The sequence below is a fragment of the Notolabrus celidotus genome, chromosome 17 (genome assembly GCF_009762535.1).
Source record: "Notolabrus celidotus isolate fNotCel1 chromosome 17, fNotCel1.pri, whole genome shotgun sequence".
Classification (NCBI taxonomy): domain Eukaryota; kingdom Metazoa; phylum Chordata; class Actinopteri; order Labriformes; family Labridae; genus Notolabrus; species Notolabrus celidotus.
The window spans coordinates 25,368,148-25,395,788 of record NC_048288.1 but is presented as its reverse complement, the minus strand read 5'-3'; the positions used below and the strand labels follow the sequence as shown (position 1 = coordinate 25,395,788).

General features: G+C 39.1%; 2 protein-coding genes across 7 annotated transcripts in view; one reads left to right on the top strand and one right to left on the bottom strand.

The window, feature by feature from the left end:
- Window positions 1–11,938, bottom strand: part of abi1a (abl-interactor 1a) — a 77,272-nt gene extending 65,334 nt beyond the window's left edge. The window contains exon 1 of one of the 6 annotated variants that reach the window (XM_034706859.1): window positions 11,652–11,938. In XM_034706859.1, the coding sequence (XP_034562750.1) occupies window positions 11,652–11,768 (117 nt within the window). In that variant the 5' untranslated portion in view covers window positions 11,769–11,938. The remainder of the gene's footprint in view (window positions 1–11,651) is intronic. The other 5 variants (XM_034706860.1, XM_034706864.1, XM_034706861.1 and 2 more) reach the window with 5 other exon arrangements.
- Window positions 11,692–26,346, top strand: acbd5a (acyl-CoA binding domain containing 5a). The gene is made up of 14 exons (XM_034706866.1): window positions 11,692–11,989; window positions 13,724–13,879; window positions 14,162–14,286; window positions 16,705–16,825; window positions 19,144–19,216; window positions 19,315–19,432; window positions 19,906–20,133; window positions 20,532–20,714; window positions 20,977–21,071; window positions 21,162–21,396; window positions 21,602–21,804; window positions 24,565–24,624; window positions 24,775–24,884; window positions 24,978–26,346. The coding sequence occupies exons 3-14, from the start codon at window positions 14,190–14,192 to the stop codon at window positions 24,988–24,990; spliced, it is 1,536 nt and encodes a 511-aa protein (XP_034562757.1). The 5' UTR covers window positions 11,692–11,989; window positions 13,724–13,879; window positions 14,162–14,189; the 3' UTR covers window positions 24,991–26,346.
- Window positions 26,347–27,641: the final 1,295 nt, after the last annotated feature.

Below are 27,641 nucleotides of genomic sequence, written 5' to 3'. Positions count from 1 at the left end.
GTAAGGCAACTGGACTGGTAGAAATTCTTGAAGACGTTTCACCTCTCCTCCAAAAAGCTTCTTCAGTTCTGACCAGATTGGGGAAGAGCTCGAAAATATAAGCCTCTAACAGTCGTGGGTGTGAGAAGAGGAGAGAGTTTGTTGTTTGCATACACAAGTTTCCACCCGAATACTGCTTGCTTATGTGCATTAGCCTATAGAAATGTGAAATTAAAAACAGATTTCACTGCTTCACTGTTTTACATTATAGAATTATCATTTTAATAATAACAGCAATCATTTTATAATTATCATTATTATTAATAATAATAATAATAATAATAATAATAATAATAATAATAAAAAACAAGTAGGACTACTGTCCATAAATTGATCAAATTAGTCTGGAGGTAGTGGTGTATATATAATGTCAAGTGGTGTAACCCGGTTACACCGCTTGACATTTCAAATTGAAATCAAACTTTGCAGGCATTATTGTGGACAATTAGCTAAACACTTGACCTTGGGTTGAACATTTAAAACTATTTTTCATATTCATTTAAATATTTTATGATAATTTATGTTTATCAACATTTTACTGAGGTCATACCATTTGACATGTGTTCTAAACATACCTGACCATGACCTGAAAATGCTCTATTTTGTCAAATTTTAGAGAGAGTTACTAGCCTTGACATGTAGCAGTTGTGTTCTTCAGGGGTCCCTCTGTTTGACATCACATCCTGTCACATGATCTTCTGCCTCAAATTTTTCAAAATGGCTCCAAAAAGGGTGGTTACACCAGTTGACATACCACAAGTTTGACTTGGCAGACATGATTCCCCATGTTAATGGAAATATTCAGAACTGCCATGTTCCTCTATTATTATTTGGTATTAAAAAATACTTGTTTAAGATTATGCCAATGTATCTCAGAGGCTGTTTAGAACATCATAACACATTTTTTCAACAACTTATACTCTTGGTGCTCTATTTTTATGGTTACACCATTTAGACAATTTTGCCACCATTCTCTCAATATTATCTCAAAACTGAATAAAATCAGGCATTTCAAGATAGGGGCCTAAAGAAAAAGATATTTTAAAGTAAATTATAACTTTATTTTTAAATTTTCACATTTTTAAAGTTATTTAAACCTCAGGGACAGAAAAAAATGAGCGGCACGTCTTTCACCCACTGACAGACTCCCGGCTCCTCTGAGATGAACGTCCTATAGGTGTCCGTGGCTGCAGAGTCGGCGTAAATAAAACCAGAAGGTCTCAGAGCTCACATGGAACCTTGCAGCGTGTGATGTATCGACCGCTGATTACTGCAGACTGGACAGGGTGAGATAAGTGTGACGGCTGAGAGCCAGCGCTCGGTGGGTTGTTGTAATGATGTGGCTGTCTGACATTTAGCAGCTTATTCAGAAAAAAAAGATGGAGGCAATGAACATGAGATAACAAGAAAGACCCGTCTGATGTAAGTGTTATTTCCTGGTCATTAAAAGCTGATATATTACAGAGCAGATGGAAGGTAAAACCCAGAACTGAGTCTGCCAGCTGAGACAGAATGGTTTGAACAATGCCTGAATATATTTCCTTTGAATAAAGATAATGTGTTTCCTGCTGCAGCAACTACAATCTGACAACAGAGCACATTTGATGAAATACGACTCCATCAAAGGACGGTGTTCATGGCCGTGAAAAAATATCCAGTATTTGTCAGACTTCAATCATTTACTTTTTTCCCTTTTTGGAATGCTCCTGCTTTATTCTCCTCCTCTAACATAAAGGTAAGAGAAATAATGACTCAGGCAAGAACAGCACTATCTTGAAATCCAATGGGCCAAATTGAGGTCCATTACAGAGTCTGGGCTGAACAGATCTAACCTTTCACTTCCTTCATTACGTCAAACCTGAGTGGAAACTACGTTTTTAGTTCAGTAATTCTGCCTCTCCTTCTTTAACTTATGGGGCTTTTCCACCAGAAGTACCAGGAACTTATCTTTAAGGAACTAAATGGTTCCTGAAGCACACTGATGTCTACGTTTCCACTGAAGATTACGCAAATCAGGCCAGGGATGTATTGAGAAACAGAAATCTGTCATCGCTCTCTCTCTCTTATTCTCCTCTATCCTTCTTTACAACCCTAACTTAGTCGAGGCAGATGTGTGTCTAACATGAGTCTGGTTCTGCTCGAGGTTTCTGCCTGTTAAAGGAAGTTTGTCCTTGCCGCTGTAACTAGCTAAATACTGCGAGGTGCAATGCTCATGATGGATTAAGATGAGATCAAACTGCCTGTAAGATGGAACTGGATCTTATCCTGTCTTGATGTTGGATCTCTGTTACATAGAGTACGGTCTAGACCTGCTATGTATGTAAAAGCGTCTGAGATAACGTTTGTTGTGATTTGGTGCTATACAAATAAAGATTGATTGATGATTAATTGAAAAGTGATTTCACTGCACCGCCAGATCACACAAAATATGATGGCCATACAAACAAGATGACACCATAGAAGGCGACAGACAGGCCTGCATCGTCATTTGTGACACTAGTTAGCCTGTTAGCATGGAGGAGATTACTCTTGTGCTGTTTTTGATCATGCTTTATTCGTGTTTTTGATCGTGCCTCCCCTCCTCAATCAGGGCCACCCCCTCTGTCGACTCTTTCAAGACTTGTCTCAAAACACACTTTTAGATTTTAGCATTTGAGTCCTCTAGCCCCGAATAGGTTTCAATCTTCATTGATGTGCTGTCTTTGTTGTTTGTCTCTTTTTGTATGTATTGTACAGCACTTTGGTCAGCTTCTGCTGTGTTTTTAAATGTGTTTTATAAATAAATTTGACTTGACTTGACTTATTGCATTGTAAGAGAAATTCATTGAATCAATACTTGGAATAAGACAATCGCTAGTGACAAAGCTGATTCAAAACGCCTGACATGCTCGACCTAAAGTAGCATGACGAATTTTGAAAGGCATGGCAGATATCTACCGGTGTTTTGGTTTAAAAGGTGACCCTGTTAACTGGCGAGTCTCAGCCCGATGCACCCCTCACAAACATCTTGAGATCATTATGTGTCTGATGAGGAAATTTTAAAGTTATGTTTTTGAGCATTTTGGCCTTTTTTGGATAGGACAGCTGGAGAGAGACAGGATGTGGGGAGTGCAGCAAGAGTAGTAATGTCGAACCTGCAACCTGCATTTTGACATTTTAAGAAAAATAACTAAAATAGGTGCATTCCTGAGGACTCCTTTGGTGTTTCAAAAGTCAAACTCAACAACCAATGACACCTTAGGCTGAAAGTCACCAGTTTACAGGGTCGCTCTTTGAACTGTAACACCGGGAGATGACAGAGAAGCATTTGCACCATCGTGCTCAAAGAAGACACATGTTTAAGAGTTTTTAAATCCCACAGTTGTGTGTGATGTTATTGTGGACAGTGGATGAAATGAGAACATTATTGTTGCTCCACATCTCTAAAAACTGGTATCAGTACAACAAGCATTCAGTATGAATATGTGCAGAAGTATGGGGTTAATATCTGACTTAACATCTCGTTTAACTTTACAGATGCTGGCACTGTTGCTAGTTCACTCTATGTTCACAGCATGTGTAATTAATGGAGATCAATGGTCCAAATGGTTTTAGAATTAACCTATTGATCTTTCTCTGGATACACTGTTCACAATCTAATCAACCAAATGCGTATCTAATAGAGGAGTTAGCACCTTTAAATATGGAGCTACATCACGGTACATTTCTGACTTTCCTACTTTAATCCTCCCCTCAGTCTTGGCTCTATTAAAAAAACTCAGCAGTACAATGTGTGAATCTCTAATTCCTCCTCCTCCACCTGAGGCAGATGGAGGCTGACAGAGAGGCCATAAGGTCCACCTGACCTTGAAGAACTGCCAACGCACAATTAAAAATTCCTTCAGTACGTCAGTGAGGAGTCACAAAGGAGAAGAAGGCACATGGAGGGAACTCATTAACCTTTCCTGAGCGACTTGTTAATTGGTTCGACCAGGCAGGGAGTCACTTTTCTGCACCTGAAACACACAGTTACCTGATCAAGAGATGCAAATACACCTTTAATATTCCTGTTTGTGGGTCAGGCTGCCTAAGAAGGTGTTCGCTTGGATTATTCACACCAGGTGATCCTTTAAAAACGATGACTACATCAGACTACAAGCAGACAGTTTAAGTGTGAAACAATGAGTCAGTGTGCTCTGAAACTCCTACATACACTCAGACTGAATCAGATCAGTCCGACAGCCTGGACCAAACCAAACCTCAGTCAGCTGAGGGGGAGGAGTGGCAGGTGGTCAAAAGGATGAATGAGCCGCGCCGGTATAGGCTGAGAGCTGCCAGGCCTCTCTCCACGCTGCGAGGAAAACCAGGCCACGCAGTCGAGAGGGAAAGTGGCAGAAAGAAGGACAGGAAACAAGGACTCAGAGTAACCCTGAGAGACAGAACTGCAGCTGAAAAAAAAAATGTAGCATTTGCCACCTGCTCTCTACCAGGAGAGAGTCTCCCATTAATCCTCCTGGGAGGACGGCACGGCACAGGTACAACAAGGTGATACGAGCAGGACCCAGAGGACGCCACACCTGTCCTCTGGTGACAAACGTTAGTGGTGTTGAATCTGAAGCGACAGTGTGTGTGTTTCAAACTACTCATTTCGAATCAGTCCAGACTAAAAGCACAAGCGGGCATCATGTTGGCTCAGTCAGCAGTCACATGCTCAGAGATTACAACACTGGATCTGATCTGACCGTGTGACCTCCTTATTTGCCACACAACATCCTACTTTTATTTCCCCGTTCCTTCTTACTGTAGCTGTTTTTACACGCTTTACAGCAGAATTCAAGTCATAATGAAAGTGCAGAGCATTTCAAAGAAACACAGTGGAAGTATGTTTTGCACATGGCATGCTAAAATCAATCTAATTATAGCTTTAACATGACGATGAAAATCTCTGGTCAAAGAATCATTGAGTTGCTTGACTGAAGAGAAACTTGCATTATTTAATGAGATGCTGAATCACGCCTCAGACAAAAATTACAAATATTCTCTGATTATTTTTAAGAAGTGTGGATTTACTGCCTTCTTTTGTTCTTTCCAGGGCTGCAAAGATTCATTATTCATCGATAAGTGGTCATCTAATCGCCTGTTTTGATAATCCATGCTCGATGGAGTCAAATTCTCTGTTTCTAGTTTCCTAAATTGGATGTTCGTTCTAGTTTCTTAAGCCTTAGACTTCAGTATAAGGATATATTTAGGTTTAGGAGAGCTAAGCAGAAGACAGTGAAGGACATCGGGCAGGGTGTTTGGAATAAATGACCATTAATCCCTTTTTTATGACATTTAATGTCACAACAACAAATCAATATGTTGAGAAGATAATCAGTAGATTACCTGGAATTGTTATTGCAGCTTTATTTTTTCTATTGCAAGAAATTTTACAGATCCCACTCTTACTTTGTTGTTTCAGAGACTAGATGTAGTACGAAATTTAAACATCAAATGCAGAACTTAAAGTTCACAGAGTAATAATTCACATAACGAAATGTCATCTCAGAGAACAAACTGCAGCCATATTTCAGCGTATATTTCTTGTTGCATAATTGATGTAATGCTCTACTACCTGGATGTAAACGAGCACAGTTGACAGCTGTTTGTCAGTATTTTGAAACAGAAAATTGAGATAAAGTTGCTTAGAGGCTGTGTTTGGTTTAACCAAGCGGCAACCTCGGGTCTTAAAATATGAGTCCAATGCGGAAGTGCTAAAAACTGCAGTTCATCGAGGATCCGCTTGAGGCTGGCTCCGGAAGTACCATAAACCACATACACACCAATTCAAAAAAGCTGATCTTTACAGCAGAAATAAACATGTTTACAGCCTGGTACAAAAGACGATTGTAGTCTGGATAGCTCATTTCTCGATCGGCACACACTGTACGGGGGGTGAATTTTTTCGTAACGTGGTAATTTCAAAGATGTTAAGATTACGAGTCTTCCAATGAGAGGCACAGCTGACTTGATGGACAAGCGGGAACACTGTAGCTGTTGGCGAGGAGGCTCAAAGCCCGCCTCTTTACGTCAAACCCGCTCGACACACGATTGGCCTCAAAACAGGGCTTCAGAGACAGATGGGTGACGTCACAGATACTACATCCATTATTCACACAGTATATGGGTTTAACTGGCCCATAACCACTTCAGAGACATGAGTAACCAGCACAGACATGTGGACGTTAACCTGCAGGGCGAACTGAAGGATGGTGGTGCTAGCTCTGCTGCCTTTAGACACACTCTGCAATCTAGTCTGACTGTTTTTCAAATGCTATTTTGGGCATTTCAGTGTGAGATGTCATTTCTAAAAAGCTGCAACAGTTGATAAAACTAGAATTTAGTAAATACATGAATTACTTTGACTTTGTAATACAAATAGGGACAAATATCAACATTTTGTTCACTGGTAGCAGCCAAGTTAAAATCCTATAGTCCTTTTTGTATGACCATTTGCTCCAAAGTAAAATGTTCGATGCTGTTCACTTCTTGAATTTCAGGATTTGCTGCTTTCCTTCGTCACTGAAATTTATAGATGAAGAATTTTAATTTTATAGACAACTCAACTGATCAACCTTATTAAGATAAAAAGAAAAAACGCCTTGAAAGTATCTAAAATATTAGATCTACAGTATCAAATCCAGCCTGAGCACAGCCAACAGAGCCTGAATGGTCGTGTTACTGTATTCAACTGAGCAGCCAGCAGCTCCTCAGTGAGTCCTGCCAACACGGCCAGGTGGCCCACTTTGCATACAGTGTGTGTGTCCTTGTCACAGAGGTTAAACTGACTGCTGCTTCCTCTCACCAATGGAGGGGAAAAAATAGAAGCAAAATATACACTTCCTAAAGCTTGAATAAATCAGAATAATCTCTTATTGTGAAAGGGTGTTTTCTGGTTCTGTTATTAAAGCCACATCCTGACACAAAGAGGAGGCATTTCCAGGGAGCTCCAGTCCTCAGAGCCAGCAGGACCAACAGGAAACATAACTCTGACCTGTCAGTGTGTCATATACGCTGAACACACACACGCTCACACACACACATGCTGCATGCGGATAACACTCCCGGGACGAACAAAAGTCACTATGAAGTTAAGAAAGTGGGGCAGTGATGTGTCCTTGTTCAAACGCCGTCTTCACCATCTGCTTCAGCCTGCCGAGCTGAGAACAGAACTCAGTGAACAGCAGAGCCTCCATGACTGACACACACACACATAACACACACTAAGAGGAGAGAGAGAGATGGAAATGTGAGGGAGGAGTGCTGAAAAGACGAGCTGATTCAAGCTGAGGCATGTTGATGTGTGAGCGCTTCAGTTCAGAGTGTGTGTGTGAGTGTGTGAGTGTGTATCTCCAGCAGACAGTGCGAGGGCTTATGAAAAGTGCGCTGTTAGTCTGACACTCACTTCACACAGAGCGAGCACCGTGTGCTGAACAGCTTAAAACCCTGATTTTTTTTTTTTAGATGTCAGCGCTTTAACGAAGGTGTTCGCTGAAATCTGAGGACAGAAACGCAAATCAGACCGACACGAGAAAACACGACGTCACTGAAGGGTTCATCTCCAGTTAATGAATGAGAAAATAGAGTACAGTAGTGAGTAAAAATACATATTCAGATGTGATTTATCCTCTCTGTTTCTATCCATTTAGTTTTTATTGATTTATTATCACACTAGGATCTAAATAGTGTTTTTGAAGAAGTTTCCTTGTAACAGAATTCTTGCAAAGCATGACATTATTTTCTTTTTTTTTACAAATTCTATACAAACCAACCTTCTCTGACAAAGCTAGCATCTATTTTTCATGGATTGTTACTCACCATGGAGGATATGTGGACAACAAGTAAAAGGTATTAGCCTCCAAAATCAGGGCTTGAGTATATATTTCCATTTGACCGCTGTGACGAGGACTACAGCCTCTATACATGGGGCGCACTCTAACTGCCTGGCTAGCTAACTGGCAACCCGCCAGTTTGGGTTTCGATTAGGGATGCACCGAAATGAAAATTCTTGTCCGAAACCAAAAACCGAAGATCAATACATCACGAGTACAAGCACATGAATGTTAACCTGTCACATTCTGCAAACCAATCTGACATTGCTCACTTGTGGACTCTCGTGTTTGGCCTATTAATAAATCAATAAAGTAATATCTTATCTTATCTTATCTTATTAGAGGAATTGTGCTTGGTTTTGACAGTTTGAAGTAGGGATGACCACAATTAATCGATTATCGATTAATTGATTGTTAAGAAATTACTCGAAACACACATTTTTGTCATCAATTTTCCCTTCACGTGGAACAAACATCATGTGGTCTCATATTACACTCATCTATCAGGGAGGTGTTTTAAGTTTATAGCATGTTTGGATGTGAATCAGCTGTTAAAGGTGTTGCGCACAGCGGACAGGTCTCCACGTGCGCTTTTTAAAAGAGGATCAATACAAAACTGCTGCCAACAACAACACGGACACGAAGGTTGACAGCTTTAAACAGGATATTTCCCAACTTCGGATACGAAGGCAACAGACAGGTGGGAAATTCTGGTACGCTACGTTTGCAGATCAGCAACATCAGAGCCGTCTGGGCTTTTCTCCAGCGGGACTGATTATGACCCGGTTGCGCTCCTGGCTGACACCTGACCGAATACACATGTTTATTTTTCTCAATAAGAACGAGTAGACAGAAAACTGGACACTGTGAGTCTGAAGTACTTTTCTGTTAGTATTATGAGCTTTCAGTTTATAAGATTATGTCCGTGGAGAATATTTTAATGAGCCTGATCGTTGATACTCTGCGTGTCAAACATGTTACCCGTATTCAATCCCGTCAGTTATATGCATTTTGTTGCTGTAGAAAATACAATTTAGGGGGAAAACAACCTATTTGGCATTGTTTTTGACGTAAGAATAATACATTTTTTTTTTAATCAATTAATCGATAATTGATCGTTAACATTTCCAAAAATTGATCACGGAAAATACTTAAAATGTACATCCCTAGTTTGAAGTGTGTTTTCCTACCGACTAGTACTGTACACCTTCTTGTTTGCTGCTGTAACTCTTTGAATTTCCACATTGCTGGAAGAATAAAGGAGTATCTTATCTTATCTTACTGTTGCCTGTAATGGAGTTTTGGACTCACAAGAAACTGCAGTTTTTGTTTTACTTTTGCATTGGCTTCAATTTTCAACAAAGTGGTGGATGCTTGTATTAAAGTCTCTTCTGGTCATTTGGAAATAAAATGGTGAAAAGTTTGATACTTCAAAGAATGTATCAAATCAATGAGAGTGAAAATTGTAATCAAATGTTGGTAACAGGCTTCATAAAGTCGGCTGACGTTTAGATTCAATCTTTAAAAATAGTGCCAAGTTGTGGCACCAAACCAATGGGTGATATTGATATCTTAGCTTGAGAACATGAGCAGGTTTTTAATTCACAAAGACGGTTTCTTCCCCTGGGCTGTCACTCTGATGAACTCTTAACAGTCACATCTCATGTTAACATCTTTATAGTTATCATAGTTTATAATAATTCACTATCAATCACGTAAATATCATGGTCTGGCATGTACCCATGCATGTTACTACACTGAAAGAAGTACATACATGTAAACTAACCTGTCTGTTACATAATTACATACGAGTACTTTTTATCAAATCAGCATCCTTTGCACTCCTCACCATTACACAATCGTCTTACACACTCTTGTGTATGGAAGTTTAATATTTAACGTCCAGCGTAGGCTCGTCCATATCAGGGGAATGTCCATGTTTAATGTTTGTACGAGAGAGCAAAGTTTACTGGAGTCAAATTCCTTCCATGTGCACACATATCCGTCCAACAAAGCCGATTCTGATTCTGATGATCGTGTTTTCACGTTCACGAAAAGATGCCGAAGTTCTCAACTTGTATCTTAAAGGAAGATTTAATAACATCTGTTTAAAAGGGCACTACATCAGAGTACATGTGTGCTACCAGCCCCTGTAGTTTCAACGAGAAGAGTCCAGTATTGGTTTTCAAAACTAATGCTCCCAAATACAGAGATTCTGCCAAATCAAAAGTCCAAGTTTAAATACACTGTGGTAAACATTATACAAAACAAGGAACTTCTCACATTCAGGTCTGTAGTGTGTTTTCTTTGAACTATAACTAAAAGTCACTTTTTTAAAAGTTGTTGCTGAAATGAAAGATTTACTGGCTTCAGTTTGAGGCATAAACAGGGTCCAAAGTGGCGACCCTCCTGTCCTGTGTCGTTGCTACAAGTGTCTCAAAGCTTCAGAGCCTCGTGAAGCCGAATCATTCGAGGACGAGGAAGAAAACAAAATTACAGGGAGTCCTTGGGGAGTACAGCTGGAATGGACACACCCTCTGTCTCTGGCTGATATGGTGGGTTGTCTTCCTGCTGAAAATATTTTCTCACCACTGCTGCTGCTGTTGCTGCTGCTGCTCGCCTGTCACTCAACTTCTGTTTAAAAGAGAGCACTTCTTTCGTCACTGTGCACCACATATAGATATCACTGCTCTAAAATTAAAAACATAAAGACGTCTGTGGTCAGCAGTGTCGCACAAACACACCAGATTTGAATGAGACGCATTTACTTCAATAGAAGCTTAAATACTGGGGCTTTCATGACTGTATATAATGCAAAAATGTGCTGCTTTTTAAAGAGGAGGAGAACTTGAGAATGTGAGGGGAGACTCAACCAAGCCCTGTTCCCATGAATAAGCTCAGGGAGAGAAAAATCAATACCTCCAACATTTATTGACCAACTAACAATCGCCTTACATTCCTCCCTGTGTCTCACAGCAGCACGCCTGCAGACGAATTACCTCAAATAATCCCTACTCCTCATTTAGCCTCAAAACAGCTGCCTTCTGCACATTTCCATGCATGCAGCATGTTTGAATGTTGCATTATAGATGGTGTAAGGGTTAAAAAAAATAGTGCAGCAAGATTAAAAAGCCATGCACTGGCATTATAACTGCAGCGCTGAGTGCTTACAAGCCCATAATGTATACTTTCAATAATGTAACATTGCTGTAGTATCCCTATGGGGAGTTAAACTGTTTTTGTGGTATTAAATGGTGAGTTTAATGACCTTATGGGATGTAATGGACTGCCATGTTACTGTAATATTAATGGTATGGTTTAAGTGTGTCACACTCATATTCTGATGTGTGTTTGAGCTGTGTCAGCATCCATTAAACTTGCATTAACTTTCCTTTATACATTAAAATAAATCTTCTTTAAGATGAGATAAGAACTTGTTCAGCAAGCTGCTGTAACCCCACAGGCCTTTCTATCAGGAGTGAGTGTGGGAAGCAGTTTTGACCCAGTGAAATAATCAAAAAGTAGACACACCCTGAGTGTAAAAGCAATAAATGTTAATAAATGGTCCAAAACAGATGAAAGGTGGTGAAATGTCCCACGGTAAGTAAAGGCAGCAAAGTGTTTCACAAAGCTTTCAAAGCAGAGAGGTTTATTTCAGGTCCGAGCCAAAGCAGCAGTTTCTTTATCCACATTTCCTGTCCCAACAACAACCCTTCAGATCCCAGCTTTCCCCCACAAAAGGACCCTGAACGCCTCACTCACCTGGACATAATTGTTCTCGCAGTAGTCTGCTACTCTGGTCAGGTTTTGGTAACTCTCCACGAGCGCTCTTTTGCCGGCCGGAATCTCTTCCTCTAACAACATTTGTAGCTCTGCCATCTTACATCTCACCCCGCAGAGCCTCCCTTCCCTCTCTGCCTTCCCTTTGATTGAAACAGCCACTAGCTCAGCGAGAGAGAGAGAAAAAAAAGCCTCTGCTCTATTGTGGGATTCCTGCCTCGCTTTGGCGTTACCTCAACCCGAAGATCGTTTGTGTTAGTGAGGAGGACTCACTCTGGAGGGAGAAAGTGGGACCGGTGTTTGGTGAGCAAGCAGATAGAGTAAGTGTTGGGGTGGCTTAAAAAATATGAAGTTAACAAAAACATACATAAGTTGAATAAGTGATTATCTAGTTATAGCTTCATTTGAATGCACAACTGTGTGTTTAACTAATCTGGGGTGATATTGCATTTACAAATTCCCTGTATATGCAAACAACATCCACACTTACAACCTAAACTTAATGTAGCGCAGTTTTGTGTTTTGTTACACAAAATCATATACATTTTTTTTTTTCACAGCTTGACAGTCAATTTCCAAATTACTTACCAGCTCTATAATGAAGAAAGAAAAACATTATAAAAAAACAAATAATAAATAAAAATATATATATAACTTAAATGTAATAAATAAACATATATATAACTTAACTGTAATAAATAAACATATATATATATACTACTTAAATAAATAAACATATATATAAACAAATATTATAAAATATTCTGTCAATCAAACTATTCTGTCAATTTGACATCTGAACTGCATTGATTTATCATACTGTGTATGTTTTTTTTAATAACCTGGTGCAATTTTATCTGTGCAATAACTTACATCACTATCTATTCATCAGACAGAAGTGTACATAGTGTGTATGTATCTTTAATATTCTGCCATATTTCATTTTGTTTTATTTTATCATTACTATTATTATTGTTATTATATTTTTAACTATGTAAGTACATTGTTGTATTCCTCTGTCCCGTGTTGTAAGCTGCTGTATCAAAAGAATTTCCCCCATTTGGGGATCAAATAAAGTATATCTTATCTTATCTTATCTTATCTTATCTTAATAATAATAATAATAATAATAATAATAATAATAATAATAATAATAATAATAATAATAATAAAAAAGCCGAAATAAAAACATATATAAGAATTTGTTCTTAATAACTTACCTGATTAAATAAAGGTTAAATAAATAAATATATTTTCAATCTATTTTCATTGGTGGCTCCATACTCTCTGTATAAACATATCCAATAGCATGTTGTTTCCCTGAATTAAAATTATTAATTATTTTAAATATTTATTTTAAATACCGTGCCCCTTAGAACAACAAAAGTTATCAAATGGGAATATGTAATATACTTATTGTAATTTTAGGGGTCCCTTTAAGTGATTTCTTTTTTGAAATGTATCTGCAGTCGCTCGATATTCATTGGCAATAATAATAAAGTTGTTGTTGAATTATTTATTTTTTAAATCAGCTAACATTAGCTGGGCTTACGGTGACACGTTTCTTTGAATAATAAGTCATTATTATATTGTATGAACAACAGAAACAACCAAATCAGCCAAAGCAAACATTTTTTAAAATCATTTTCCATATTCAATCCTTTTTTTGTTAGTTGGCTCTACTGCCAATCTATGTGTATTTAAAAAATCTTAGGAAAAGTACTAGATGTTGGCAAATATGCATTAAACGAATAGAGGCTGAACTGTTTGCGGGTTGTGTGGCACGCAAATGAGGACAGAGTGAGAGCTCCTCTTATACATATCACCATTCCAAACGACTCCAACGGAAAAAAATCCTGACTGGATTGTGACGAAGACATGCTGGGACTTGTAGTTTTTACCACGAGCCGAAGCGACAGCGACTACACTGTTTTTAACAAAACATTTAAAAATTTTAAAAATAATTTATTAAAAATGTAACACTGTGTATAAGTCGCTTTCGGGTCTCGAAACGGAATTTGGTTTACGTTTTTTATTTTATTTTATTTTTTTAGAAACGCGGAGGATCCTGGAACTTGTAGGCAACATCAACAACCGTTAGAAACACTACAATACCCATGGTGCTTCACTGCTTTGGCGTTATCATATTGTTCATGGCGTTGAGTGCTGAAGACAGGTTCTGACAAACAGATAGGCCGTGGACTCTAACGGTAAGAAACACAGCTTTTTAATCATTCCTGTCGAGTTATGGACGCTTTTAGCTCAGATGTGGATGTATGTGGAGGTGTGTCGCACATTAAATAATGTGTCCTAGATATAGAAGCGACTCAGCCTCCTCCCACTGGTGGTCAAAACATACTGGAGATACATTCACTTGCAAGTTAGTCAGTCGAAAGTGTGAGCTGGTTGCTGTTGAAGAGCTAGCTTAGAGGACAGGGGTTGGCAGGAAGTGTCATATTGTTTTGTTGTGTTTATTTACTCTCCGTCTGCAGGTTGTGTTGACTGTCTCAGTGTGACACAATGGAGGTCCAGAGTGTCACGGTGGAGGAGGAGAGGCGTTTGATCCAGCTGAGGTTCGATGCCGCCGTCAAAGTGATCAAGAGTTTACCCCCGGATGGTGAGTGGAGACCCCGGTGCAGCCTGTCATTCAGGCTACTTTATAACCACTCAGGTAGTGAGCCTGGATCAGAGAGGTGTCAGGCTTAAAGCAGGTGCAGTGCAACAGCTTGGTCTGCACAGGATCCTGTGCGATTTAAAGGGCTTAATCCACTTTACAGGCAGTGTACACAATCCAGGTTCTCTGTCAGCAGCCTGCAAATCAATGCATAGTCACTATCAGCTGTCATGTGTAAAAAATAAGCTGTTAAAGTGCAATAAACAGAGGAGTCAGAAGTATTCACAGTCAATACTCAAGTAGAAGTATAAATACTAGGGTTTAAAAAGACTTCTGTAGAAGTTGAAGTATCAGCTCAAGCTTTTACTTATAAGTAAAAATGTAAAAGTGTTCTGGTTGCAAAACTACTTCAGAATCAGAATCAGCTTTATTGGCTGGGTATGCTTGAACACACAAGGGATTTGTCTTGGTAAACTGTGCTCTCTTTGTACAAAGGCATAAGAATAAGGCATACAAATAAAAAAATACATCTAATAATAATAACATGAACGAGAAACACAAAAGAACAACAAATAGGCATGAGTAATATGTACAGGCTAAAAATAATATGATAGTAGTGAAGTGGTGAGTAGTGCAGAGGTAGTTACACTTAAAAAAAGTATATGTAGGTGATAGTTAAATAATAAAATAAAAATATGTGAATTCTGCTTGGAGAATTGTTACATTGTACATTTACATGTTTATTTACAGAGAGTATTGATCCAAGTTTATTTCCCAGCGACAGGTATGACACTGTTATAATAATGATAATAATAATAATGATAATAATAATAATACATTTTATTTATATAGCGCTTTTCACAGAACTCAGAGACACTTCACAAATAGCACACAATAAAAGACCCAATAAAAGAAACAAGTTAGAAACACAGTGGAAATAAAAACATTAACAATTAAAAGCAGTTCTGAAGAGGTGTGTTTTGAGGTGGGATTTGAATGTTTGTAGGTCAGTGGAGTTGCGTATGTGTTTGGGGAGGGAGTTCCAGAGGGCAGGGGCAGCAATGGAGTAAGCCCTGTCGCCCCAGGTTCGGTGCTTGATCCTACAGGGTGGGGAGAGGAGGTTTTCATCAGAGGAGCGGAGAGCATGACGTTATGGATTAGTGTTCATCAGAGTGACAGCCTGGGGGAAGAAACTGTTCTTATGGCTTGTCGTTTTGGCGCACAGTGACCTGTAGCCCCTGCCGGAGGGGAGGAGTTTGAAGAATTTGTGTCCAGGGTGTGAGGGGTCTGCGGTGATACTAATACTTAAGGTATAAAAGTAATGTAAGGGGAAAAAATGCCATTAAGGGCAAAAGCTTAGGCTGCACCACAGGGGCCTATAGTGCACTACCCCACGTCCCCCAAAAAAAACACTTTTCTAAATGACTATAATGTTATATTAATATGTAAATGTTGAAATATTTGGGTTGCATCTGTTTAGCTGCAATTATGCCCATTGAAAATGGCAGCATTTTAGTACAATGCAAATGCATCAAAGAACCATATATGTGTACTACTGAGCATTAACGTGTTTCATGGAGCGGAAGATATGATGACTAGTTGCCTATAAGTATTGTAATGTTGCAAAAAAAGTCAAACTTCACAGACATGTTGCCTTTATTGGAATTATGTACAACCAAGCATCAAGCACCCACACACATCCAAGACCTGGAACTGCTGGTGTTGACCAATAGGGTCTTGCTTAACACGAGGGCTAGATCGCTTCAAACTAATCTAGGCTAACTAAAATGTTTGATTACTTTATTAAGACACTTTCACAACACGCGCATAAATGTAATGAGTATGACACTTGGCCTCTTTTCGGATGGCGCAATTTATATGGATATGTTTTTGGTTTTTTTGTGTGTTTTTTGGATCGATGACAAGGCGGAATGAAAACAAGCCGAAAAGAAACAGGAGTAACGAGCCTATTTTTAAAATGTAAGGAGTAGAAAGAACAGATAATTGCATGAAAATTAAAGGAGTAGAAGTAAAAAGTCGGCTGAAAAATAATTACTCCAGTAAAGTATAGATAGTAGATACCCACAATTTCTAATTAAGTACCTCTGGCAATAAATCACTTAGATATCACGGAACCAGGTTGGACTCACTGGGGGCCGGGGTGGAGAGATGCACACAGAAGAAGCTAGAGGCCATTCTAAATTACACAGATCATCCACTTCACAACTTCTCTGTGGACCAGAGAAACAGCGGCAGTGGACGGCTCATCTCTCTGCGCTTCAGGACTGAGAGATACAGAAAATCCTTCATCCCTGCAGCCATTAGGCTTCATAACTCTCTAGCCATTGGGAGATGGGCTGACAAACACCTGGATTTCCCATCAGGGACTTATAAAGTACCTTCTATTCTATTCTCTCTTAGGTCCCTTCCAGCCCTCCAACGACATGATGCTCAAGTTCTACAGTTACTACAAACAAGCCACTGTGGGAGCGTGCAATATACCCAGACCTGGATTCTGGGATGCAGTCGGCAAAGCAAAATGGTAACGTATACAGAACTCCTGCACAGTTGCGTTCTTCATGTGAAAAACAGATACTTTCTATCCTCAGTGGTAATATCACTTGAAGCAGGGTTTTACATTAAGTTTTAACCTCATGTGCCATTGGCTAGTGACCTCCAAAAATATTTTTCACCGGCCAAATAAAATAATCATGCCTTATTTGATTTAAAATAGTAACAGCCTCATCAATTTTCCAGTTTTCTTTGAAACGTCGTACAGTGACATCGCTCTGTTTAGCCGTCAGTTCCTCTTCTTAATCGTCTCCCGCCTCTTTGTTTGTCCTTTTTGTTTGTGGTGGCTTCACGCCAGGAACCTCACATGCAATACAAAATATTTCATCGGCCACTGGTGGTTGTGTGTCTTTGTTTTACACGCCTAACACATTTTTTACCTGCCATTGGTGCTTAGTTGGCGAGTGTTAATTTTACACCCTGACTTGAAGGAATGGCTTCCCCTTAAGGCTGAGCTCACTAACACAACATTTGAAGACAAATCATGTGATTAAACTCTGTACACACCAGGCATGGTGAGAGTTAAAAAAAGAAGTGATTTGTGCACATTGCACAACATGTTTCTTTTTTTCCCACTTTGACCTGGTTCTGAAAAACAAGACTAAGAAGAGGAAAACAATCTCCTGCATTTTAATACTGTGATTGTCCCTATGTTTGGTCTCAAGCCATGTTAGGTGATCTCTGGACTTTACTTGGAATGTAACCTCTTACCCACTGAGCGGGACAGCTTCTCTCAGGGTCTGAGGCAAAGAGAATAAACTAGAACGGCAGTCATAAAAAGAGGAGATCACGACTAACTCTGGTTACTAATAAATGTTTTAATGTTTGACCAGCAGCCACAAAGAATACATTGGCCCTGATTGAACTGTGTTGTTGACACAGTTGAAAATTGGCACGGATGTGTTCAAAACCACTGATGACAGAGATTCATGCACACTTAGCAGTACTTTGAGCTGCATTTGATGTTGTAATTAGGGATAAAAATGCAAGCATTCTCCATAATTCTTGCTTTATATTCACAGGGAGTTGTATTACTTAAACTTATCAATCAAGCTTTATTTATATAGTACCTTTCATACAAATCAAATGCAACCCAAAGTGCTTTACAGCGATTGAAAAACAAGAAAGAAGCAGAAATGAAACAATGGCAAGACATATTAGGGGAAAATAATAATACAAATAACAATAATAAAAACAAAAAAGAATAACATCAAATAAAAAGGAGAGTAATGCACACCAAAAATAAAATATGTGTAATTAGAATAAGTTAAAACATCAAAATTAAGAATAAAAATAGTTAAAATAAATAGATTTAAAAAGGGTAAGAATAAGAGTTGAAAAATTTATACTAAGGCTAAAAATATCAATAAAACTGAGTATGGCTTCGTAATGCACCTTTTTTTTTTCTGCATTTCTTTTTTCTTATGAGACATTCTGCTCTATTTTTTCAGAATTTAAAAAACATCACATTTCTGATTCTGTTGTTAAAAATAGAGAGATTGGAGCAGGATTCTTAAGCATTCTGAACTACTTGTTAAAAAAAACAAACCGTAGATTTTTGCTGTGACAGAAACAATACCACATTCCTTTTTTCCCCTCAATCATATAGCTTTATTTTCCACAGCAACATAATGCCTCTAACTGACCTTACTGCATGGCTACAGAACATATAGAGGTGAAGGCTGCACATATTTTAAAACTCTGAATACCAACATGCAGAGCAGGTTCATAAGAGTAATCTCCAAAACAAGACAACTGCGAGTCTGAAAAATATGTCAGACTCACGGGTGTCCAGTTTCCTGCTGACATGTTCTCACTCTGAAAAATGAGCATGTGCACATAGTCGGACTTAAGCTGGGAGCGCAACCAGGTCACAATTAGTCCAGGGGCAGAAAACACACTCAGAAGAAGAGAGACTGATGCAGAGAGACGGGCGGCTTTGTATCCAAAAAATGGGGCAACGTCCCCATAAAATGTTCTCAACCTCCGGGTCCCTGTCTTTAGTGGAGGGTGTTGTGTATTGCTCTTCCAAAAGAAGAGACCTGGCGCACAGCTGCAGCCCCCAGCTGAGCGTTTACCCAGGGTGCAACACCTTCAGCCAGTTGGTTTACATTGGAACATGCTTTCAATGACGCCACAATGAGCCCACACAGTTTTTATCACCAACTGAACAAAAAATTTACATTATAAAAGCATGTTCGAGCACATTCTTGATAACCAATTACTGGATACTTGATTGATTGTCAACATCTCTAACAGTTGCTACATTCGTGCGATTTGTTTTCTCAGGGATGCGTGGAACTCTCTCGGCGATATGCCAAAAGAAGAAGCAATGACGGCCTACGTTGATGAAATGAAGTTGGTATGTTTCCAGGTTTATAATACAGGAGCACTACATGCTTGATTTAAAGTACAGCTTTTCATGGAGTTAGGTTAAACGTCCATCTTGCTTCTTTGTAGATCCTCGAGGGGATGCCCATGACTGACGAGGTGGAGGAGCTCCTGCGCGTGCTCGGCCCGTTCTACGAGCTAATCGAGGAGAAGAAGAAAATCACACAGATATCAGACCTGAGCACAGGTGGGTTTAAGTCTCCAGGTGTAACTCTGACTCTTTGAATGTGATGCATGCAGAGCCTAATCTTTATGATTTGCCTCCTGTCTGATGCTCAGCCCGTTTGACAATGTTTGCTAGGCAACTGGAAGGCAAGTACATCACTGTGTAAATATTTGATGCTTGTGATTATGGTTTGGTATCTGTCTGGTGTTGTAGCTTAGATTGCTTTTAGCAGTCATGTCAGGCATGTTGGTGAAGCTCAGTTTTGCACAGTGAGGGTTTCTTTGCCATCAGAAGATACACGTTAATAGATGCAGAGAAACCAAGACTTGATATGTGTGGACTTCAGAACATATCTACCTGTAGAGTAAATCAGTCTTCATCCTTTTAGCCCCCCCCCCCCCCCCCCCCCCTTTAGAGCCTTATGTAAACATTTTCACTTTTGTTATAATAGCTAGAGAAAGTATTAATTGGAATGAATCCCTCCTGTCGCTCAGGGTTTGGTACGATGCTGAATACAATGCCTTCGAAGAGCGTCACAAAGAGCATCATCAGAACCATGGAAATGAACGGCACCCTGCAGATCCGTCCCTCTAGAGTCAAATCAAAAGAAGTGCGGGAGACGTCAGAGGAAGAGGCCCAAGAAGAAGATGAAGAAGAGGAGGAGGAGGAAGAAGAAGAGGCAGAGGAGGAAGAAGAAGAGGTTATAAGGGAGATCAGAAAAGGTAATGAAATGAAAACAACTGTCAAGAGGTGTTGAAATAGTGAAAAAATGTATAACTTGAGATTATTTGTATAGTTCTTTATTTCAATTTGTTGATATGAGTATGAACTTCACTCAATAAAAAAAAGCAACAATAAAAAATATACATTCAATCTTAAGAGCGAGGTAAAACAAGATCAAACAAACAGAAAGAGAAGAAGAAAAACAAAATAGAAAAGTTGCAAAATGTTGAGAAAATAAAAAACAGAAAACAAAACAATTGAGAAAAGAAAACACAAAGAAAAACATGAATGAAATGAAACCAAAACAAAAAGCCAAAAGAGAAGAGGAAGTAAAATAAGGAAAGGAAACATGAAAAGAAAAATGGATACACTTTTCTTTGTTTTGATTTGATATCAGAGAAGAAATCAGCAGCAACGCAGCCAAAGAAGAAAGGAGCAGCCAGGAGACACAAAGCCCCTCTCTCAAACGGTAAAGTGGCAAACGGAGGCACCCATCTGACTAATGGGAGTCACTCCAGGACCACCCTGAGCGCTGAGGACTCCCAAGAGGGCGAACCTGTCCTCAACGGTCACAGCACAGGTAAGGAGCGCTCAAAGAGGTAGGGGGGGTGGCTTTTGTACCGGGGCACCATGTGATCAGTTAAGCTGCTAAGCTGCGTTCCCAGAGCTGTGGCGATGAATCTTAACACATCAGTTTCTCCTGGGGTCGTTTTAATGCACTTCATTAATTGTTCTGTTAGAAGTGAACACAGACTCTAAATTAATTCCTTCATCTGTTAATGAAACAAGATATAATCAAGTTTTTACATCTGAGCTTCTGTTGTTTTGTCCTGATGTCTCAGATCCCAGCATGGATGTGTCCGGCCCCGGTCACCTGGCCAGTGACTCTGACAGCGAAGTCTACTGTGACTCTGTGGACCAGTTTGGCCAGGAAGAGGTAAACTTATAACAACTTGATTATCAGATCCATTCTAGCCCCAGATTCACCATTTCATCCTGACGTATGCTTTTTGTTCCTCCTCTGCAGAACTCAGAGCACAACCGCTCTTTGGACGAGCTGGACGAAGAGGAGAACCACGTCCCGACACCTCTAGAGGAGCCGGAGGAGGCAGCGGCAGCACAAGAGGTCCAGGCGGACATTCATGATCCTCCTCAGGTCATCAGGTGTGGAGGTGAAGACGGAGACAACAGTGGAACAGTTTCACAGAGGCAGAGGCTGAATGCAGGGATGCCAGACAGCTCTGTGGTCAGGAGAGGACGGGGTAAGGGTGTCCTAAGAGTACTCAAAGAGATCCTGTTAGATGTCTGCTTTGGGGTCCTCAGATATGTCATTCTAAAGAGGGCTAATGTGTGTCTTAATTAATTTGCATTTAGCTTCATATACTGTTAATCAAAGCTAAAAAGATGAACTTTGAATGACAGCAGAGCTTCATATTAAACCAAAAATGAATTCCTGTTGTTTTGAAGGCTCCAGATCTACAGGCCTGGGCTCTGGATCTCTAATGCCCGGGTACAGCGGTGGCGACGGGGATGGAAGTCGCGGGGGCGGCACGGTGACACCCGGGGGGAGCCTGAACGAGCAGATAGTGGTGGCGTTGGCTCGTCTGCAGGAGGACATGCAGAGCGTTCTGGAGAGGCTGCACACCCTGGAGGCTCTGACTGCCAGCCAGGTCAGACCAGTCGGTTCCCTTCAGTCATACATTTCAGAAAGATGGAGTTACGGGAAATATTCACCACAGGTTTTCAGAAGCTGAAAACAAAGTGAACCAGCTGGTTTTGTTTCAGTGTAAAAATATTTGCATAGACTTGATTAAAGAGGACAGAGTCAGGAGAGCATTTGTGTAACTGTGATTTGTGGCAGACAGTTTGCAGGTTTTTCCTGTAGGGCCATGAACACAGTTTGTTAGGTGCTAGGTCGGATTACACATAATAATAATATCAATAATAATAATAATAATAATAGTAATACCTTTATTTATATAGCACCTTTTAAAAACCAGGGTTTACAAATAAAAACAAACACAAAGAGAACTCTACAGCAGACAGAGTTTAAACACAAAATAAATCAGACATCAAGAAAACAAACACAAAAGACCCAAACAACAATTCAACCCAGGCAACCCAAGAACCCAACGGTAAGAAGAACTGAGACCAAAGGGACCAAGAAAATAAGACAATTAAAAATATAGAAGAAAAGAAAGAATAAGAAGGGGCTACAAGCATTGAAAGACGGGTAAAGCAATAAGGTGAAATAAAAGCAAAACATAAAATCATAAATATAGGTAAAGCATTTAAAGATATGCAGAGAAAAGCTGTAAAATAAATAAATAAAGATGAATAAAATCATAAAGACAGTAAATGAGATATTTGGAGAGTAAAACCATTAAAGGAAAATAGAATGGGATAAAAATTAACCTAAAACTTAACCCGCCACACTTTGTATTTCTTACACAGAATAATTACTAGCACAACGTCCACCAAGTTCCGCCTTTTTCCTTAAACTGTGAAACAGGTAGGAATCAAGTTTGTTTTCCGTAGAGTTCAGAATGAGCTTTCCACGCACCAGCCAATCAAATAGAAATGAAGAAATGAAGAAATATAGTTACCCAACAGCCAATCAGAAAATAGCATCACTGTATCCGGGTAAAATAACACAACAACATTACGTTCCAAAGAAAAGGATGCACATGTGCAATGCAGACTGACAGCAGATTAGAAGATGCAGTAGCCCCATATTAAATGTGTACAGTCATCTAGGCAATTGATTTACTGAGAATATTTACTGAACAAAATGACTTCTTTTTCACAGAAATAATTCTGGATAATTACTATGAATACAATCTGCTGACAAAGTCTCACTCTGAACTGAGTTCAAAACTTGAGAGCCCTGATAAAAGCAGTAAGAAGATGATGACATCAGAATCAGAATCAGAATGAGAATCAGCTTTATTTGCCAAGTATGCTTGAACACACAAGGAATTTGACTTCAGTAAACTGTGCTCTCTTTGTACAAGGCAGAATAGGAATAAGAATAAGAACTACAATAAAAAATAAAATAAAAATATAATAACAATAACCTTAGCTATAAATACAAAGAAACAACAAATAGGCTTGACTAATATGTACAGGCTAAAATAATATGATAAAGTGCAGTGGTGAGTTGCAGAGGTAGTTTTACATTATAAAATAGTAGTTAAATAATACAAAAAATAGAAATATGGAATTCTGCTTTGAGAATTGTTGCATTGTGTATCTACATGTATATTTACTTGCTAAAAGCAAGTCTATAAAAGTGAGTTTTAAGAAGAGATTTAAAAGATTCGACAGGTTCTGTCAGCCTTATCTCCTCGGGTAGACTGTTCCAAAGTCTAGGGGCCCTGATTGAAAATGCTCGGCCCCCTTTAGATTGAAGCCTAGACTTTGGAATAGCCAGGAGGTTCCCACCCGAGGATCTAAGGCTGCGGGTCGGCTCATATGGTGTTAAAAGTTCTGAAATATAGCTTGGAGACAGACCTGTACGTCAGGGTGTAAAATTAACTTTTTACCTCCTCTGCCATTGGTTAGTGACCTCCAAAAATTTGCCGGCCAAAAAATATTTTCCACCAGCCAAATAAAATATCATGCCTTATTTGATTTAAATAATTACCATACGTTTTTATTATGAAAATCCAACTTAAGCATCACTTATGTACAGATAAAATTAGATTATTGCTATTTTATTAGGTTATGGGTCTGGGTCCTTCCCCAGAGCATTTAGAGTGACAAACAGGTTATTTGTGTTCTGGAGTTTTCTTATGGACCAGTTTGTCATGAAACTGTTTAAAGTGGGAATTATTTGTTTTAAAGTATTGATGTCTGCTACTTCCTTGATGAATGACAAATCTTAAAATCAATTCTAAAACTCAGTTATTACCGTATGCTCTTATGAACAGTATGTAAGAAAGTCCAAATTAATAGAAAGAATGAATAAAATAAGATATAAATACGAATGAAATAAAAATAAAATGAGAACAAAATAAAATAATTCTAAAGTATATACAGAAGCGAAGAATAGTTACAATCATCTATGTATTTAGGTCCTGGAACATTTCCTACAAGCTGTATAAGTTTGTTCTTGATTATGGAGCAGGTTTAATGGTGTGTTCTTTAAATCAGTGCGCCGTTATTTAAAGTGGAAAGGTCATATCCGTTCATGGTTCCTGCCCAGAACACAGGCGAGAGTGAACTGTGTTAAACTAAAGTAGACCTGCTGAGTTCTGCTTTCAGTGTGTAATCAAAGTGTTTAGCAGAGGAGATAAGGAGTTGTACTTTGACATGGTAAACAACATATTGAGGAAAAGTTAAGCACTGAAACGATGTGTTCATGTCTGCTCTTCCCTTTTTAAAAATGTTAACTGACTCGTCTTTCTTTTATTCTCTGATCTATGCAGGCGAGGTCCATGTCCCTGTCTCCAACTTATGCTCCTCCTCCACTGAACAAAAAGAGACAGGTACACACGTTTAAAGATATTTCTTCTTTTCTTTTCCATGTTTCATTTAAAACAAAAGTATGAGGGATTGAAATGAGCTTTTACAAATCTGAGGTATTTCATGTGAGATAATGTTGACCTTTAATTTCCTTTTATTCTCTGATCTCCCAGAAACCCTCCTGGTGGCCTTTTGACATTTCTCCGACCAGTCTGGCCTTTGCTGTCATATGGCCATTTGTGGTTCAGTGGCTTATCCGCCTTTACCTGCAGAGGAGGAGAAGGTTTGTTTTCTTTGTTTTTTACAACTTAATTTAAAATGTGAAACCACAACCACAACACCCAGGTTAACTCTTTCACTTATGCTTCTCAAACAGGAGAATCAACTAAGCCTCCAAACTGGCATCGACGAGGAAGAGGAGTCCTCTACATGTCTTCTGTTGGGCTGCTAATGGCTGTAACTCCCTCCCTTCTGCTTCGACCCACAGCCCACAAATTTGCTTTTGCACTATGAGGAAGGATGGTGTCTGTCGTAATGAACAAGAGGAGGAGTTCTCTCTCTCCAGTGTGTTGTACTGTGGATGTGGAATCAGATAGAAACATGAATGTAAGGGCTTGCAGTCTGTGACTATACAGCCTTTTTGAAGGTGATACCACTGTACTGGGAGGGTTCGTCTCTGTAAGAAATGGTTTGGGTTGAGAAGAAGAAGAACGTAGAGTTGGGATATTACCAGCGTGTTTAGAAACCAATTACAGTAGCTTCTCAATTATTCCCATAACTAAGGCTTTGTTGCACAAAAAAGGGCCCCAAAACTCTCTTGATTTGAACACAACGCTTGATGTGGCTGTATATTTTCATTGACGTTAGTGCCCAGGTAATGCTGCTATAATAAAACTGTAATGACTAGTTTAGAGTGAGGATTGAATGTAATATATTGAGATGTTGCGATTCTTTTAAATTCAGAGAATAAGTTAATATTTATTGCTTTTAGCAACCGTTTTGATGAAGGCACATATGGCCAGATTTCCGCTGTTTAATGAGGTTCGTGTTTAAAGTGAGTGCTAAATGTCGTGTGTAGGTTACATGAGGTTCTCATCACCTATCATATCTGTCCATGCTTTACTTGGATGTGTTCAAGTCTCCTCTTCATCGATTTCCATATAGAAGAAGTGCCTCAACATCATAAGGTACATTTGAACTGTAGGTGGCATTATGATTTTTATACATTCACATACTGTAGCATAACTGTTTAAGTGCTGGACCAAATGAACATTAATACGTAGTGAGCCGTGAGGTGGTGAGAACCTGATTTCCCTCTTAGCTATGAGAGCATTCATGAATAACTCATCATCCTGTGTTGTGTCATGTTTTCTATGGTATCATTTTAATGTGTGACATCATGTGTTTATAAGAATATTGTGAAGATTTTCGTGTGAGTGATAGTAATCATCATGACTTGTTTGCAAAGCAGTGCGATCTTTACAAAGTGTATCTATAGATGTACAGTCCAGATTTAAAATGCAGTATTTTAATTGCATTCTCAAACGTTATTAATATAGAATACTGTATCATATTTACAAAGGTTTGCTTCTGCAATAGCACTAATCATGCCAGAGCCATTATGTTTTAATAAAAAAGTATAACTTTCTACTGAAACGAGCTAAGGCTTCCTCACTCTCTCTGCCTGTGGTAGAGAGGTGTATGCATGTGATAATCTGAGCCTCAAATAAAATTTTCATAAAGCATTTCAGTTTGTTTTGGATCAGTCAGATTGTTCAGCACTTTTTGGAAATACTTCTATAGAGAGGTAGAGCTCATCTACTTTAGTCTGTGGAAGTTCATTTCAGATGTTAAATTATTAAAGACTTCAAGACAGGATAAGATCCAGTCCCATTTTACAAACAGGACTCAGTCTGATCTCATCTTCATCCACCATGAGCAGAGCACTTTGCAGCATTTAGAAAGTTACAGCATCAAGGACAAACTTCCTTTAACAGGCAGAAACCTCCAGCAGGACCAGACTCATGTTAGACACACATCTACCACAATAATGCAAAATCCAGATAGCTATGAAACTCCAAGCAATTCCCTTTGAGAACGTTGTCCCATTAGCTCAATGGATTGCGAGCCTGCGTTGTGTGTCAAGGCTCAGAGTAGAGAGTGAACGGTCAAGCTCCTACCCACAGGAGTATGAGTCCTGCTTTTGAATAATCTACTGAAAATGCAAGAATACGAATGTGGCATGTTGGTGTGATGGTTAACACAGCTGACTTACAGCTGGATTGTTCTGGGTTCAAATCATAACCAGGGTATTCCCATGTTGAGCTTGAATATTCCAGCTTCCTGTCACCAAAGAATGGACCAATTTTGATGCACCAGGGAATAAAATTACCTGAAACAAGTGAGAACTACTAGCATTGCTGCCTCACGGCATGGTGGTTATGGGTTTGGATCCCTGTCTTTCTTCCTGCGCTGAGCTAGTGTGGCAGCTACCTCATGCTGGAGCATGGACCTCACATCTGAATTATCTCAAGGTACTGATAAGTAAAGGAATCCTAGCACAGCTGCTTCAGAGCAGAGCCAGCTGGTTCAATCGTGTCCTGAGTTCAAATCCTGGCCTGTGAAAAAACTTTATCTCAGATTTCTTTTTTAGCAATAAAACATTAAAATAACCTTTTTCTGATTTCACGAAATCTGATTGAATTTTATAGAAATATGTGATAAAAGTGAAAATAGCAAATGTGTCTACCATCCTTTAAAAATGTAGCTTGCATTAAGAGGGAGCGTTCAGAGTAAAAGCAGTGTCTCTTAAGACAGGGGTTCCCAAAGTGTGGGTCGGGACCCCCTGGGGGGGTCGCGAGATGTCTTCCAGAATGTTTCTTTTTTTAAAGTTATCTAAAAATAGTCAATTTTACCCATTATAGTAAAAACATCAACAAAAATAGTAGCTAATCTTGAAATAAAACCCTGAAAATAGAAAATGTAATGAGTTTTCTGCCTTTCTTTGTTGCCAGATGACTCCTAAGTTTAGGGTTAGTGA